General features: G+C 40.2%; 1 protein-coding gene across 1 annotated transcript; it reads left to right on the top strand.

Moving 5' to 3' along the window:
* The first annotated feature begins 901 nt into the window (after window positions 1-901).
* On the top strand, window positions 902-10,482 carry LOC145739983 (uncharacterized). The gene is made up of 2 exons (XM_081995305.1): window positions 902-5,486; window positions 5,584-10,482. The coding sequence occupies exon 1, from the start codon at window positions 902-904 to the stop codon at window positions 2,615-2,617; it is 1,716 nt and encodes a 571-aa protein (XP_081851431.1). The 3' UTR covers window positions 2,618-5,486; window positions 5,584-10,482.
* The last annotated feature ends 7,758 nt before the right edge of the window (window positions 10,483-18,240 follow it).

Genomic DNA, 18,240 nt, shown 5'->3' with positions numbered 1-18,240 from the left:
TTCGTGCAACGGCCTAACTGAACGCTTAAACAAAACGTTGGCGGACATGCTGTCACTATACTGCAACACAGAGCAGACAGATTGGTGCACTTATCTGCCTTTCGTGACATTTGCATACAATACGGCCAAACAGGAAACGACACGATTCAGCCCATTTCAACTAATATTCGCAAGAAACCCCACACTCCCACTAGACGCCACCCTTTTAGAAACTGAGGACGAATCAAACACGAACGAATTAAGAGAAAAAGCTTTACTGTTAAGGGCAATTGCTGTAGACAATATCCACAAAAAACAGCAGAAGGACAAGGACATTTATGATAAATACCACAGAAATGGTGAATTTGAGGTAGGAGATAGGGTGAAAATATTCATTCCTATCAGGAAGGTGGGAAAAAGTGAGAAACTGCTACTACGATGGTTCGGACCCTACAGAATAATAAAGAAACTCAGTGAGGTTAACTACGAAGTAAAACAAGAAAAAGGGAAAAAAACGGATATAGTACACATAGGGAGGATTTTACCATTCTATGACGAATGGACGTCGGGAGACATATCCGAGGGGGATTCGGACGTGGAATGCAAGGAAGAGGAACAATGACTAGCACAAGTCGGTCGGCCTACATGGAACGGAGACAGTAATAAAAACAATTCTTGTAGGCCCGGCACGTCGGATACACAGCATGTGGAAGTATCAGCTGGGGCAACATGGAAAACACTACCAGAAACAATACTTTATGAGGGCACTATTCCATTGACTTACGTCATCCCATGGTTAGAACCTAAACTGAGCACAGAACCAGGGGTCAGACAGGCAGATAATTGCGAGAGCAATGGCCAACACATATACTGCAGAGCGAAAAAACACTTAGAGGAATTAGAAAGGGCAATAGATGTGGAGATGGACAAATACAAAGCAGCCTGGTACCCGGAGTGGTCAGAGTCTGGAAAGACAAAACGTCAGAAACGAACGTTCTCACTAGGATTCATTGCGGACGGGCTTAATTACTGCTGCGGGGTAGCAACCCAGGAAAAACTTGACTCAATGTCCATGGAAGAGGGCAAACTGGAAGCACATATAAATGCCCTACATGGTACTATGAGTAATACACTGAAATTGATCAGTACACATTCTGAAGAACAGAAACGCTGCCAGGAAGAAACCAACATGGCAATCAAGAAAACAGAAAGTAGGGTGCACATATTAGAGGAATTCCTAAACGAGGTTCGAAAAAGGGAAATAGCAGGAAGGGAATTAGCGACAGGGTCTCTGGAGGCAAACATGCAAGCAAATCTGGGGATGGCAAGGAAAATGATCTTACTAATTAGAAGAATGCGGAGCCAATCCGCAATACAAGAATGTAGGCATAAACATATACCACTGTCACTAATTCAACCTGAGACGTTAAGGAGCGATCTAAATAAAATAAAGAACGAGATAGGAAAAGACAACATCGATTTAGCCATACCTGTATCCAACTTAGCATCATACTTCCGTATACCAATAAGCGAGTGCACCTTCTCCGGAGAACAGCTGGTGGTACACGTCAAGGTACCAACAGTAACTAAAAATCACCAGTGGCAGCTATTCCAACTCCAGACAAACCCATTCGCATGGCAGGGCCAGACATGCACATTAAAGCACTCACCACTGATGATGGCCGTAGCAAATAACCAGGGGACCACGGTCCTAAAAGAAATCACAGGCATTGCACTACACGAATGCAAACCATTTCAAGATAGGCTGTGCTACTTACCAAGGTTCTCGGGCGACCAAACGCAAGGCCCTTCGTGCGCTCGAAAACTGTTTCATGGATCCACAGTGGAAGATATAGCGGAACATTGCCCTATGCATTGCCACCAGTCGAACCTAATGATCATATCTGAAACAGGGTCCGAAGAATTCCTCATCACACACCCAAAAGCTAACACGACAATCAGCTGCCCTAAAAGCACCACTAAACTCGGGGAGGAAATGTTAAAACTACCAGGAGCATTAAAAATCAACTTACCATGCAAATGCCAGCTATTAGTAAACAAGGACGTTGTCATCCAAAAACGATTTCCTTGCAAAGACGAAGAAAATCCAGCTTCCATACGGCACATACTACCAGCCGCATGGACTAACCTAAAAACATTCGTGTTAAAACCATCAGATAGCCAGGCATTTTTACCTACCTTTCATAACCTATCAGAATGCCTAAACAGTAACTGGACCACAAACCTGCCACATTTCAACCTAACCTCAGAAAAAGAAGTAAGGTTAAACATGGACCTCGAATGGGAAAAACAGGAACACCTCGCCCACGTGGAAATACACCAGGGCAACCACTCCTTCATGTTCACGTGGAACATAGTCTTGTCAATAGCGGTAATTTACTTACTGTTACGAAGACCAACATTACTCGCATTGGCACAGGCAGCCCACACAGAAAACGGGGCACCCCAAGCACCCGGGGGGGGCACGCAGGAATACTGGCTGGGCGTGACAACGTGGCTAATCGGAGGGATAATAATCGGCGTCATATTGTACGGCCTGCTGAAACACTACCTTACCTCCCGTAAAAAACACAAATCACCCGGTCAGAGCACCGAAACTGAAGAACCTTCGTGTTGAAAATCGACGAATCATCAGAACTAGGCAAGACATTGACCGAAGGTGTGGCCCATCAATTAGAACGACAGTTGACAGGAAACGCGCGCACAGTGAACGAGCAATAAGTCAAGTCACTCAAACTTAGCATAGAACAAACAAACGACTAGATAGGATACAGATATATTTAGTACCGATATTTTTTTTTTTTTTTTTAAAGCCGTTTATTTCCAACAGGCCGAGGCCCACTTACAGGAAATTGAAAAATAGTATACGAACACAAACTTAAATAATTAATAACTAAATACTAATAACTAAAAAAAAAAGACGAACAAGAATGAAGTTACACAATACAATCAGAAAAAGGTAGAGGGAGGTAGGTACAAAGGATATGTGCTTGTGGACAACAGGATTTAGGGGGGAAAGCCGGAGAACGAGCGAAACCTGTGCAACAAGGACGAGAGACTGTCGCAAAAGATATCTGATTCAGCCGCTACACGGTTATAGGTGTGACAGGCTTTGTGTATAGGGTCCTGGAATAGGATGTTGGACCTCGCAAATGCCAATGAAAAAGTTGGTTGATGCCTAACCGCCGTACGAGGAATATTAAACGAAACCCGCTCTAACAAGTACGGGCAGTCTATTTTAGAGTTGGTAAGTTTATAAAGAAACGAGAGTGACTGCAACTCCCGACGTACAGCCAGAGGAAGTTCTGAAAACCTAAGAAGAATACGGTTATGCTCCAACCCCCTTTCTGGGTATACATTATCCTCTCTAAACATCAAGTATTTCAGGAATCTTCTTTGCACGGACTCAAGAGTTTGAATGTGGGAGTTGTATATAGGGGACCACACTATTGAACCGTAATCCAATTTTGATCTTACATAGGAGTTATACAGCACTTTGATAGTATCCTGGTTAGCAAAATGTTTGCAGTTTCTCAAAACAAAGCCCAGAGTTTTAGAGGCGCTGGCAGACACCTGTTCGATGTGAGGAATAAAAGAGAATTTGGCATCGAAAACCACTCCCAGGTCTTTTATAGTGGATAGTCTGTCAAGGGTGGATTCGCACAATGTATAATTAAATTGTACGAGGGTTTTATTTCGTGAGTATGAGACTACGTTACATTTCGAGATGTTGAGGTTTAGCCGGCTAGCCAGGCACCACTGACTGAGAACGGATATGCTGTCCTGCAAGAGGGTGCAATCCGCCGAAGTATCAATGCGATTAAATATTTTTATGTCGTCAGCATAAGCCAGTGTACTGCAATTGAGTGTTGAAATCAGATCGTTTATATAAAGGTTAAAAAGTAAAGGGCCCAGATTAGAACCCTGAGGTACGCCAGAAGTAGGAATAAACATGTCCGATCTAAAGCCCTCATACTCAACGAACTGCCTACGCCCCAAGAGGTAAGATTTCAACAACGAAACCAAGTTGTCGGAGAAACCAAAATGCTCAGAAACTTTCTGGAGTAAAAGGGAGTGGTCAATCTGGTCAAATGCCTTGGTAAAGTCCGTGTAAACAACATCAACTTGGCCTCCATTGTTAATGGCGCCGCAGACGTAAGAGGAGAACGAGCACAAATTAGTCAAACATGACCTCCCAGAATAGAAACCATGCTGATGACTCGAGAGCCCGTTGCAAACCCTGCAAAAGAGACGCTTATAGAGAATGATCTCAAACACTTTAGAAAAGCTACACAAGATTGAAATAGCTCGGTAGTTCTCGACTTGATGTGGGTCATCTTTTTTAAAGACAGGACAAACCCTGGCAACCTTCCAGACCTCAGGAAATTGACCGTTGCTCACAGAAAGATTGAACAGGTGGCAAAGTGGAACGCTCAAGGCAAAAGCACAGTCTCTCACCAAAAAGCCCGGAATTCCATCGGGGCCAGCTGTAGCTTTGTTTTTCAATATCTTGCAGGCTGAAACGACCTCATCGGGGGTAAGTACGGGAATATTTATTATCTCACATTGGTTTGATTGATGAGGGGGGGGTCCACGATCATCGGGTGTTTTGTAAACGCTATTAAAGTAATCTGCAAACGCAGATACGATATTCTGGGGCCCGTTGACTGGTTGATTTGCGTAATTCATAGTGGCCGGAATTCGGGATTGGGCTTTTTTGCTTTGGATGAATGACCAAAAATTGGAAGGATTACTTTTTATATTTGACTCAGCATTTTCAATAAATTTAATGTATGCATGATGGGATTGTGTCTTAATGAGTCTGCGCAGAGTTTTGAAATTCTCGAGGCTGCGGACGGAATTATGAGTTTGCAAACGTCGCCAAAGTCTTTCTTTTTTGAAAATGTTGTTGATCAATTCTTTGGTAAACCAGCAAGGAAAGCGCCTCTGCCTGGGGGATTTAAGAGGCGCACATCTAGCAAAGCTGTTATTAAGAATCTCATAAAAGGACTGACAGGCATGAGGAAGATCAGATGAGTCAACAACAGAAGACCAGTTGGTATGCAGCAACAGATCATAAAGCTCGGGATAATTCGCTTTGCGAAAATTAAAGTGAGTTGAGCTAACATTGTTTACAGAGAAGCCAGCGGTGGAGGATAAGGCTGCCCGAAACTCAAAAACCAAAGTAGGGTGATATGGATCTTCCTCTAGCAGAGGGGATTCACAGCGAGCGAGATTAATTTTGAAATTGGCAAAAACTAGATCAAGCAACCGGTTGTCAGAATTAAGTACGGTGTTGTACTGTGACAGACGAAGAAACTCGCAAAGCTGAAGAAGATTCCCGTGTCTGGGACTATGAGGTGCAGGTTGCATAAACGAAGGAATGTTGAAATCTCCGAGGAAAATAATGTTTTTTTGAAGGAGCGTGTCGAGAGCAGAAAGCTGATCAAAAAATGTTTCTACCTCGATGCTAGTAGTATTTGGAGGTATGTATACAGTAAATACAAAAAATACAAAATACGCACAAGTAAACTTACAACCTAAAAAATCAATACTTGGCACATTTATTCTGATTTGTGAAAGATCCATAAGCTCGGAGTTGAGCCTTCCATGAACGCCAAGCATAACCCCACCACCCCTGGAAGCATCCATCAAGTTGATTCTTCTATCCGAGCGATAAACCAAATAGAAGTCAGGAAAAAGTTCCGAGTCCAGAATGTCAGGTTGGAGCCACGACTCAGTGATTACGATGATATCATAGTCTGAGGAGGCAACACTGCTGAAGAAACGATGGGTCTTAGTCCGAAGACCACGAACATTCTGGTACAGGCAAGTTAATTCATGGTTGATGTTGATTGTTGGCTCGTTAAGTTTTTTGATGTAATCGTGGGAATGCCTCTGACAAATTTCAAAACCAGATCTTCTTCTCCATTTGACCGACGATTCCGCAGTTCTTCCTTTGTGTCCTGAAGCTGTTTTAGTTGTGCTGGAGAAAGATCCGCTTCAATGTATATCCGATGCCGGTCGGCAAAGTGTCTCCTGTTCTTCGCTACATCAGTAGTTTTCGCAAGAGTAACCTTTACGGGCTTACAACCGTTACGGTTTGGTTTCCCAAACGAGACGACATTACTGGCCACGATTTGTTGACCAGAGTTGCTGGATAGTATCGTCGAGATCTGCGTGGTCTCAGGAATGCCCTCCTCGAGATTAAAGTTAAAAATCATTACGTTGTACATACGGGTTTGTCTTTGAACGACTTCCTGGACAATCTCTTCTTCGCGGTTCTGCCGAGCAGCGCCAGAAAGAGTTGTGATCTCATCGCCACCGCCGCTCGCCGAAAGTTGCAGTTTCAGTTTTATTTCGCCAATCTCAGACCTCAGTTCTGCATTAATTCTAACTTGATCTTCATATTTAGATAGGAGATTGGTGTGTTGAGACTCGATGTGCAGTAACTTTTCCATGATATCATCTAACGAGATAGATTTGGGAGTTCCAGTGTCTTCACCGGGAACACTCGTGGGTGAGGGAGCGCCCGGCCCAATAGAGCGCCGGTGAGTTGTGTTAGAGGGTTGGTTACTAGGTTTTACAGCATTCAAGCAGGGGTTGCAAGTCCAAGTGGTCTCCTTTGCTCTGCTCCATAAGGAGGCCTGCTTGTTAAATTCGGGGTTGGTTAGACCGGAGCAACCCTTATGGAACCAGGACAGACAAGAGCGACACGAAATAGATGGTTGGTTGTCTTTAATTAATTTTTCACAGTGAGAGCACCTTGGTAGTTTGTTTTCAGGAGCCATTCGCGCTGTTTGTCCGTACCCCAAATGCTGGCTCGAGAGGAATGTATTAAAAAAATGTAAACACTTTCAGATAAAAACTGGCCCAGCAGTCAGTTTGACTAAATTAAGAACGGAAATGTAATTACTTCACGTTCCACCTCAATGAGAGTTTTCAGATAATATGTTAGCACGTTTTAGAAAATTTAAGTATTAATAATACAAATGTATAACTGGTCGCCGAAGGCGAGGGGTAAATGAAATCAGACATATCTGTCCACAAAAAGACCCCTCGCGAAGCAGCACATGGGTGTCTGGGTAGCTGGGGGGCCAGTCACCAAACGGCACCTTAAATATATACACTTCCGGTACGATTCCCTTAAAGAAAAAAAAAAAAAGAGCCAGAAAAAATGAAATAGCAAGTCCCGATCTAAGAATAACATACTCGTGGAAAGTCAGAACGGACTTGGTGTAGGAGACGTAGCAGCCGGGCCCTTAACCGCCGTCTGGTGCAAGGGAACCCTTGGTAACGAGAAACTAAAGGGAAAATGACACAGAGAAAAATAGAGGAAAGAGGAAAAAGTGAACTTACTTGATTCCATTATTCTGCTCTTACACTTCGACGACCAGTTAAACAATAAAATAAGTTGTAAGGGTAACATTTTGCATAAGTAGGGTGCAAACTAAGTATATTTCATAAAGCTTACATAGTCTAAACAATTAAGTATAAACAATAAAACATAAACTTACAAAATACATATTTAAATAGGTTGACCAACCGTCACGCCCTCTACAGCCAGGATACCACAACCTAGGAACTCACGGAGCAAGCGACCATCCCGCGCACTTCAAAGTGGACGAGGAAAGTCAATAGAGGGCGCCACCACCCGCGAACTGAGTAACGGGTGCTCTGGCGCACAGATAGGCAAGACGAAGCCGCGTAAGGCCGCCCTCCAGGAAGGAGCAACAGTTTCCAGGAGAACCACAAGAGAGATAACAAGGGGAGCGTAATAAGACATAAGTTACGATTGGTCACACGTTGTAAATAAAGCCATGGGGCATGTAGGTTATTTAGTTACGTTAGGGTTAAGTGTCCGGGGCGAACACTCTTCAGAGGGGGGAGATGTCACGAATAACATAAGTTGCACCATGTTCCGTTACCTAGGCTGGCCCCGGTCTCCCCCAGTACACTGCCGAATCAGCGAGACCGGCAAATTGGGGTCATGAGATGAGTATTTAATCGGCGTCTCAAGCCATCGAAGATTACTGGTCTCTGGGTCGGTCTATCGAGCATCAGTCCGAACTTCCTAGTGCCCGGACGGCTCGATACCTTCTTGGAAATCCAGGCTGAACAGACTAGAGTCCTTACGCAACCCAGTGGTGACCGTCGGGACTCTTGATCCTTTCAGTACCTAAAGTAAGTCCTTTAGGGCGTGTCGGTCATAGGGGTTCCCTGCTCGTATCGAGCGGGTTTCGCTTGGCGACACTCCAAGGGGGGCTTGCTGTGCATAAAGTAAATCCTTCGGGCTTGTCGGACATAGGGGTTCCCTGCTCGTATCGAGCGGGTTCCGCTTGGCGGCACATCAGGAGGCCTTACGCACACTCACACACACACACACACCCCCACGCACCCCCTCGTAGAGAGTGTTCCATGGGCGTCCCGCCTGTAGCGGTACTAGCGGCCCTCTTAATCTGGGGGTAAGATTTAGTTAGGCATCATCGTCAGTATACAAATAAAGGATACATACTTGAGCTACGTTTGTTGTTTCTCTTCCTGCGCCACCCCCGAAACGTGACAATATTTTGGACACGCTTGTCAACTGGAGCTTCATAGAAATCATTCACTTCCTTTATTCTTAATGTCACGTCAATATTTGGATTATTAGTGCAACAGCTATACGTCTCACTTACGACATCTTGTCCTATTTCGTCTTCTAAGGCGCTGTCGTTATTATTTTGGTTTTCTTCTCCCAATAACAAGAAAAAATTATATTATAAGCGTTTGTAGCTTTACAACACACATCGCAATTCATATTTTCACGTTTAATTTATGAGCCCTTCTGGGTTCATCAATTAAACTGACTCACGACGTTAAACGTCGCGCCGGGATCTCAGTTTTAAGGATGGAATCAAACACTATCGAGTTTTCTATTAAACACTTAAGTCTATTGACCAAACATTTATAAGTGGATCCGTATAATACAGCCATAATCCAACACACTAAAAGTTAATAATTCAACTTATTAGGTATTTCTCTTACTAATTGTACTTACATGAATACATAAGCTAAGGACTTGTCGCACTACTGTCGATTGGTTCACACTCATCCAATACTGCTGAAATCGGCGTATTTTATACCCGATTGATCGGCTGACGTAGTTTGTTATTGTTCGTCGCCTGTTTTTCATATTTCTGTAAAGCAGGTGGTGGTGACTCATCGACGATACGATGCACTAGGTGCATCCTGGTGCGACCTTGCATGCCTCGTGCGCTTAATATTTCGCTAAATTTTTAACAAAAATAAAAATATATCGTTTAGCCTAATACAAATTTTAAAGTTACATGTGTACATACGAAGACATTATAATAAATGGTTAGTAGGTTTACATATGAAGACCACAGGGGAAAAAGGCGCTTTGTCAAAAAAATCGATTTCGAGAAAAACCAGTTTAAAGGTTTTAATTCCTTACAGTCTTGTTTAAATTTTAACTAGATTTTTGAACTAGGGTAGAAATGACGACTCAGCATTTGTAGTAGCACCTATTAGGTAGATTTTAATGTAGCATGTAGCGTGGTTTACAAAAACAACATTCTTTCACTTGACGTCATAAAAAAAATGGAAAAACGCGCCATGTCCATGCGCGACATTCTAAGAAGGCGCCATGTCATTAAGTGAACACTCAAGTAATGGTGTTTTCAGCAAAATACTTGCATGCTTCATCTATTAAAAAACAGGATTTTTTATTATTTTTTTTTGTTTTTAAATAGAAAACTTACCCTGCATGATACTATAAACTAATTTCGAGTCAGAGAGGCTTCAGGTATTTTAATTTATTGAATGTGGAATATTGGAAAAATAATTCTGCGCCTCGGGCCCACAAAATTTTTTCAAATCTTGCAGATTTTTCCACTTAATGTGACTTATTGGTAAATGCTCTAAAATTCTTAAATAAATTATGATTATACCATTGTAATATTATCAGTAGAAAACTTACGTACCATTGTATAAATAATCGGGCAGTTCAAATTCTCCGTTTCTGCACTTTTGAGTAGGTTTAAATTTTGGGTTTGTTACAGGGCTGGATTCTCACATCCCATTATATGTCGTCCTGTAGTAAATTAGGCGAGGATGCTCTAACTATTTTTAGTTCTCGAATCGGTCGAGTTGGAAAGGGACATTTTCTTCTGTACCTCTCTCTTACCGGCGCAGAAAATAAACCAAAAATATATACTAACTGGAGCAACAACTTTTCTTCTACAAATCAGAAGAAACATTATGATATATTAGGTCCTTGTTATATGTAAACAAGGTAATTGATGCATTTTTTGAAACACACATTGTAATTTTTTCAAATTTAGGTGGTTCATATTTTAGTCCACCGCGACGGTTGAACAAAAAAAACAAAAATATTGTATTTGCTCTTTAATGAAAAAATAGGTCTTGCTTATTTGTTATTCTTATTAATTACCATTAACATTATGAAAAATTTGAAAACACTGTTTTTCTTTACCTAAACAAAGTGGAACTTGACAGGTTGAGCATTGCCAGTCAGTACGGACAGGCTTGGCTTTCGAACTGCATAATCCACACCGTCTTCTGGAACTTCTGACTGGTTGATGAGCAACTGAACATAGTCGTATCTCATCCGGAACAAAGGGTTTGGACTTCTTAATTTGGATAGCAGGACCAATATTTTTTCTTCTTGAATGAAGTGACACCAAAGTATGTGCAACTAATCCATCTATAATATTCCGTCTAAAGTCTTTCGCCGAAGCTTTATTATCAAGTGGTAACATTTTATAAAGACAGTAGGCATTTACAACAGAGGCGTCCAAGAAATAGAAAAATATTCGGTGCCACCACTTATTACTCTGACGATTAATTTTATAATTTGAAAGTAGCTGATCGAATTTATCAACACCGTTCATATTGCTATTATACTCTCGCAATGCCATTGGACATTGTATTGTAATAACACTGCCATCTTTATTACGCCGGTTTACTTCAGTGCAGTCTTCTGGGTTGTGATAAGTTGACAATAAATGTACAGCTCTTTTGTCCTTTCATTTTAGAGCCAAAATGTTTTTGTTGCTTGTGTACCAGTCAAAATCGCCTCTTCGAAGCTCTTTATCACTTTTGAAAGAAGGAACATGTTTTCTATTTGGGTTTATTGTACCTACAGAATATATGTTTCTTTGTTTCAAACTGTGCATAAGCTCTACGGTTGTGAAATAATTGTCAAAAAAAAGTTTGTGGTTTTTTCCCTCGAAACCCTTTGTAATGCCGGGTCCACATTAAACGGACAAAACAAAAACAGAAAACAAAACAAAAACAAAACTTTTTTAAAACTTTTATGCAACAAAATATTTTCGAAACAAAGTCCACATCGCAGACCGTTTATTAAAAACAAAACAGCAACAAACATTCCATGTTTCAGCTTTGTCTTTGCAGTCCACACTGTAGCATGTTTCGTTACCGTTTTCGTGCTGAAGAAGACGACGATTTCGTATTAATGGCTGGTTATTATTATATTTTGTTAAATTTGAAGAAGAAAAGAAGACGTTTTTGGGTGAGACCCACTTTGCGCAGACGAACGAGTCACGGAGTCGAAAATTTGATTAGTGATATCCGTAAAGACGACATTGGTTTATCAGGCGAGATACGTTCTAGTTTTACCAATTATTTAAGAATGTCTAGCGAAGATTTTGAAAGTTTGTTACAATTAGTTGGACCAGCGATACAAAAGAAAAATACGAATTTTAGAAATTCTATTTCTATAACAGAACGTTTAGCTGTTACCTTAAGATTTCTGGCAACCGGTGATTCATACCATAGTCTGATGTACCAGACAAGAATATCTAAGCAATCAATTTCACAAATTGTGCCAGAAACATGTGAAGCTTTGGTAGAAGTTCTGAATGGTTTTGTTAAGGTAAGTAAATTAGCTTGTGTTTATTTTATTGAAAATAAAATCGCATAATTTAATAGCATTTATTTTGATTCCGTGTGACAGTAAAAAGACATATAAAAAATAGGACCTTAAAAAATAATAAAAACATTTTCGATGAGGTTGATTATACTTCATCCCAAGCACTGTCGCGTGTGTTTTCACCTGTAAAGTCCATACCTGATTGTGAGGTCGACTGAACCGTTGCAAGCGGCTGCAAATAAGTGGTATTTGGTAAAGATTGTACACTGGACAGCTGTGCGTATGACTGGACGCTAGGTGGATTTGAGTAAGTCTGCGAAATGGAGGAAGATGCTGGCGAGACTGAGGGCAAACGAACGTATTGTGAGAGTTCTCGATGTACTTGGGAGGTTTGAGGAGGTTCATTATATTTGCCTAATTCGGCTTCATATAGTAGAACATTTATTTGATGTTGTAAGGTTATTTGTGCATAACGAGTCGGCAAATTACGCAACTTTCGAGCAACAATCTCGCCAAATACATCAAAATCGTCAGGCTGGGCCCATCGACGTTCTTGCCGGTCCTGATGCACAGACTTTATCATTGAATAAATTTCTTCAGATCGCTCGTCAGTAGTATTTTTTGTTACCGGCTTTTTCTTTCTTGCTGGTGTACTTTGTTTATGCGAGGTTGACTTATCAGAAGGTAAAAGGGGAACTTCACTTTGTTGGTCTGGTTCTGCACCATCGTCATTATCCAAAACAGCTTCTGTTATTTCTGTTTCACCTTCTTCACTGCTATAGGAGTCTTCAGATACCTATAACAAAAAGGAAAAAACGAAATTAGCAATTCCTTTAAATTTTTCAATAAAAAAAGAAGTCGAGTTCTTATTTTTTTCAGAAGGTATTATTTGAACATCATAATATTTTTGTTCCAGACACCTCGCAATGAAGACGAATGGAGGCAGATCAGCACCGATTATCATAAAATTTGGAATTTTCCTTTATGTCTAGGCGCAATGGACGGAAAGCATATTTTAATGGAAGCTCCTGCTGTTAGTGGAAGTGAATTTTACAATTATAAAGGTACATTTAGTATTGTACTTTTTGCAATAGTGGACGCAAATTATAATTTTATTTACGCAAACGTTGGGTGTCAAGGCCGAATTTCGGACGGAGGAGTATTTAAAAATACCTTGTTTCATAAATTAATGGTTGATGGACGATTAAGTTTGCCACCAAAAACAATTCTTGCCGGAAGGGAAAGAGAATGTTCCTATGTGTTTGTAGCGGACGATGCTTTTCCCCTTACTCCTCACATCATGAAGCCATATAGTGGTCACCAAGAAAAAGGATCTGTTAAAAGGATATTTAATTACAGACTTAGCAGAGCGCGAAGAGTTGTGGAGAATGCATTCGGTATTTTGGCCGCCCGATTTCGCGTACTTCGCAAACCTATACTGCTACAACCCAAAAAGACAGAACAATTGGTTATGGCGTGCATTCATCTTCACAATTATTTACGGAGAAGCTCGCCATCTAGAAATAGGTATACGCCACCAGGGAGTTTCGATATTGAACACTTAGACAGTGGTACACTTGAAAATGGTGAATGGAGAAAGGCGACTGAAAATCAACAATCTTTCCGAAGTTTAAGTCGTATTGCTCGAAAACCCTCACTGGAAGCTGCGGCCATTAGAGATGAATTCGCACAGTACTTTGCTTCGGAGCAAGGGCAAGTTCCTTGGCAAGTAAATTACTGCTAATCAATAAAACCTTTCTGAATATGTATACCTATTATATATTCTAATCGTTAGTAAATAAACACTTTAATTACTTACTTGCATATTTATGGGCAATCCTCCAGCTTCTTGAGTTTCACGTGGTTTATTCTTGTCCTTAAGAAAATTCATAAGCGCATATCCAAACCATTTGGATACGAACTTTTGTCCCGCGCCAGACTTTTTGTACTGCTGGTAATTCCGTTTTTCTCTTTGATATTGAGAGTTGATATTTCTAATTTTTCTTTCAATTTCTTCCGCTGATACGTTCAGAGTTCGTCCAAATTCCTTTAATGCATCAGCCTTTTTATAACGATTTTTATAGTCAATATTATTTGGGTCCCATAACAATGGTGTCTCTCTATACATTTCTATTAATAAACAAGTATTATCCACTGTCCACTTTGATTTTCCCGACATCGTTTTCACAAAAACTGTTAACCACACGCGAACGATATTGAAAGTTTTGTTTCTCCGTCCGCACTGAATCGACACAGTTCCGGAAAAAGCAAACAAAACAGAAACCCTTTGATGTTTACCGACCAGCGACGGGACTCAAAATTGTTGCGGAATTAGGCGACAAAACAGAGGCGAGACAAAAAAGTTGCGTAAATGTTCCAACTTTGTTGCAGAATTGTTGAAAAACATAAAGTTTCTGTTTTGTTTCTACTTTGTCGGTTTAATGTGGACCCGGCATAAGATTGGTTACCACTCTGAAAGCTAGGCCCTTTTCTGCGGTTTGAACGCTTGACTTGCCTGTATAGATATCAAACTTTAGACAATATCCTGATTTGTCGCAAAGCATCCACACCTTATAACCTCTTTATAGGTTTTTTGGGCATGTATTGCTTGAGAGTACTTCTGCCTTTAAATTTGATCATACTCTCGTCAAGAGCCAGAACCTCGCTTGGTAGTAGAGACTTTGCAAAGGCCTTTCCTAAATGATCTAAAACTGGCCGAACTTTATAAAGTCGGTCAAAATCGGGAGAATTACGATTAGCCATAAGTGAGTTGTCGTTAATGTGGAAGTGTCCTAAAAGCCACCCAAATCTTTTCTGACTCATCAGCGAACTTATGTAGCTGTCATGAAGGTCTGGTGAGCTGGACCAATAGTCTTTATAACTTGGCATTCGTTTGATTCCTATTAGCAAATTTATGCCTAAGAATGCGGACATTTCGTTGAATGTGGGTTTGGAAAAGGGTTTACCGGTTTGGATTTGTTCCTGTTGTGCATATAAGTTTGTCTCAAATACCAGTTTTTCAATAATATTTTTGTCAAAAAATAAACTAAAAAGTGACATAGGGCTCGGATTTGATGAAAGGATTTGATCTGGAATACCAGTTTTCTCATTGAACACTGCAGGACTATCAAAACGTACATTTTTTCCCCAATCTGGAGAAAATTCTTGAGAATCGCATTCAACAGTATTACCTTTTAGCCTTTGTTGTAAAATAGATAAGGGTTCGTTTTCTGAATCACTTTCACTTTCACCGTCGGACATAACAATGCTAATGTCTTGTTCACCATCTGGAATTTGTTCTCCATCAAGTTGGCCTTCAAGGTTAGCATCCTCATCAATGGACTCGTCTCCTGATGGAATTGACTCTGCATCAAAATTTTCAATCTCTCTTCTAGTTCTTGTCGGGTCATCCCAACTAAATGGAATGGAAGATATCCGTTTTCCATGATATATCGGTTTCCGCTCGCAGCTGAAATAGTCTGAATTAAATTTGGCAACTGACGCGGTGGTTCAAAATAAGAACCACCAGTTTTAACGGAAATCCGATAAAACAAAAAAGTGAATCAACAAAATATCTTGTTATACTTACTTATTTCCAAGTACTAAGTCGAATTGACATAAATATAATGAGAAAAAATACGTTATTTTATATAAACAACGTCGACCATGTGAAACACGTGCTAACAGTGCAGAAGTAAACAAAACACTGGCGCCAAAGAGAGCAAAGTGACAAAAAATTATCTCATATTCACTCTTACGCTTTACTATACCAAAGTAACGCCTAACCGACCGCTCGGTTTAAATATTGAGCGGCTGCTCTACTTGCAAAATGAGTTTGAATAGGTGGTCCATAAATAAGACCACTAACTCGGTTGGGTTGTATTTATCGTGGTATAAATTTTAAACCACTACCTCGGTAAGAGTTAAAAAAGAACGTCCAGTTCTTAAAATTGCTTTGTTACACTTCAACCACTTCAAAGGGCATTGGTTTAACTCTAGCTGATTTGAATACTTTAATCCAATCTTCCGGTACTTCAGCTCGGCTCTTTTGATTAATCAAACCAAAGTCTTTGTCGCACTCCAAATAGGAATGCCCTCTTATTGGAAAAGTAAGTTTTATCGATTGTAGCCTCTTTTCAACGTGGACTATATAGTGAAGAAGTCGGAACACAGTATAGTTCTTATTTTGCCCCCCACACGAGTCGCAAAATATTTCTAAATGTTGAACTTCTTCGTTGAGATAGTTGAATACAAAGTGATGAAGCAAGGAACTGACCGAATCACTTCCCTTATTTCCAACAGTTTCTGGAAATGTATAAAATATTGCTTGAGAAGTCGAAAGTAGTAGCCATGTTTTCATCTGATTTTCTGGCTCACTAATATAATTACCAAACCATGTATGGGCTGGACCTTCCAAAAAATTAGCTAAATAAGATATTTTGTGATTTTCTGACCAGCTATTTACAATCGCTGCTTTTTCGTATTTATTCACAAAAATAATGGGAGAGTCAATAGAAGGGTTAAATGTAGGTGGACATGTAAACTTTGGGGTGGCTGGAGTTTTTGGCTCAGCCAAAGCTGCCTGTAGGGTCATGTTAGCCATTACTGAAGTATCGTTAGGGCGTATCACACGGTTTCTCTCCCGAATTACAGGGGGTGGGCAAGGATTATTACAACCTTGTAATAAGTCTGTGGGGCGGGATGAGGTAAGCTTTGGTGGCACTACCACTTCTAAGGGACTTTCTTGCCAAGGACCTTCTGTTTCTCGCGGTTTAGGCGGAGTTCTACTCAATGAAGCTCTTGGTTTGAAATAAACTTCCGTGGATTGGGGCTTAGAAGTTGAAGCCGAGGCTTGGGGAGTTTGAGCTTGAACGCTCACGACAGTTTTGTCAAGAGTATTTTCTTCGTCCTCACTGCTTGTCAAACAAACAACTGAACTGGGTTTGTCAAGCTTTTGTTTTTGTGAAGAAGTTGCCGTTTGTGTCGAAGCAGGAGAACACACAGTCGAACTATGATGCGCTCGGGTTTGAAATCTTTTAATTCTTTTATCACTTTTTCTGGGTTTCGACCTTTAGCGATAGCTTCACGTAACACGAATTTTTCTTTTTCCGACAAACTTTGAGCCCTACTGCGAGTTTGACTCGATCTTTGTCACTCGATTCACTCATGGACAATTTTTATTATGCCAATGACTATTTAAACTCATGTATGTGTTATGTTTATTTATTTATTTACGTATTTTATCTATTTTTTTAATTTTTTTTTAATATTATTAAATTTATTTTTTAAACAAGTTGATTATTCCTAGCAATTTCTTTGCGATTTTGCTTATTCATCAAACTAATAATTTTTTTAACGCTAAAATACACAAGCATTAATACCCCCATGCACAAAAAAATAATAATTAAAATTTCCTTAGCTGACCATGAATTATCTTTTCCCGAATTATTTGATAATCCTTTACTGTTTCCTGCTTGAGGGATAATAATTTCTTCCTCTTTTGAAGATGTACCACCCATATTAAACCTAAATTTTATCAAATGAGCGCTTCAATAGCAAAGGTAACCCCCAAAATATCACTAAATACATTAACGTTACTATCCCTAGCCAAAAGATAATAATACCTAAAATTTCTTTTATAGCCCACACATTATTTTCCTCAATCTGTATCATACCCCAAAAGATAAAATAAAAATAAAAAACTCAACTATTGTTTTTCATCCATCTCAAAACAGACCGGCGTCTCCACCAAATGTCACCTTTAATTTATGAGCCCTTCTGTGTTTATCAATTAAACTGACTCACGACGTTAAACGTCGCGCCGGGATCTCAGTTTTAAGGATGGAATCAAACACTGAGTTTTCTATTAAACACCTAAGTCTATTGTCACGATCTAGTTTTTAGTCGTAACGCGGGGACGTGTAGGCTGGGGTCGTAGTCAAGTTAAACTCAAAGATTGGATAACAAAAACAACGTTTATTCATAGAGAAAGATTAAATGAATACTGAATTTATAAGACGCATTGTCAGACATAAGTTGGTTTAATAGAGTTTGTACTTACATGATAATTACTTCACAAACCATTTTGGACGAGGGTAAGTGTCAGGGTAGAGTTCCCTCAACTTTCGCGACCGAACCGTTTAGTTTTCGCGGATAATTTCTGACTAACCCTCCTTCCCAATTTCTCGGCTATTTATTGTAAGGTATTGCGATCCCTTAGTCAGTTAAATTTCTTAATTGCTTGTCTAAGCACTTGGATCATTGTCCGAACAATTGATGACTTATTGCTGACTGGTGATTGCAACACCTTAGCTAGCTTCCGT

Source organism: Ips typographus, unplaced genomic scaffold, assembly GCF_016097725.1.
Source record: "Ips typographus isolate SLU unplaced genomic scaffold, UJ_Ityp_2.0 IpsContig87, whole genome shotgun sequence".
Taxonomy (NCBI): Eukaryota; Metazoa; Arthropoda; class Insecta; order Coleoptera; family Curculionidae; genus Ips; species Ips typographus.
Note: the sequence above shows the minus strand (reverse complement) of the source record. Positions and strands in the feature narration are given on the sequence as shown.

Bases quoted from the DNA above. Each gene is read 5' to 3' on its own strand.
- LOC145739983 (XM_081995305.1), top strand. From the start codon at position 902: ATGGACAAATACAAAGCAGCCTGGTACCCGGAGTGGTCAGAGTCTGGA.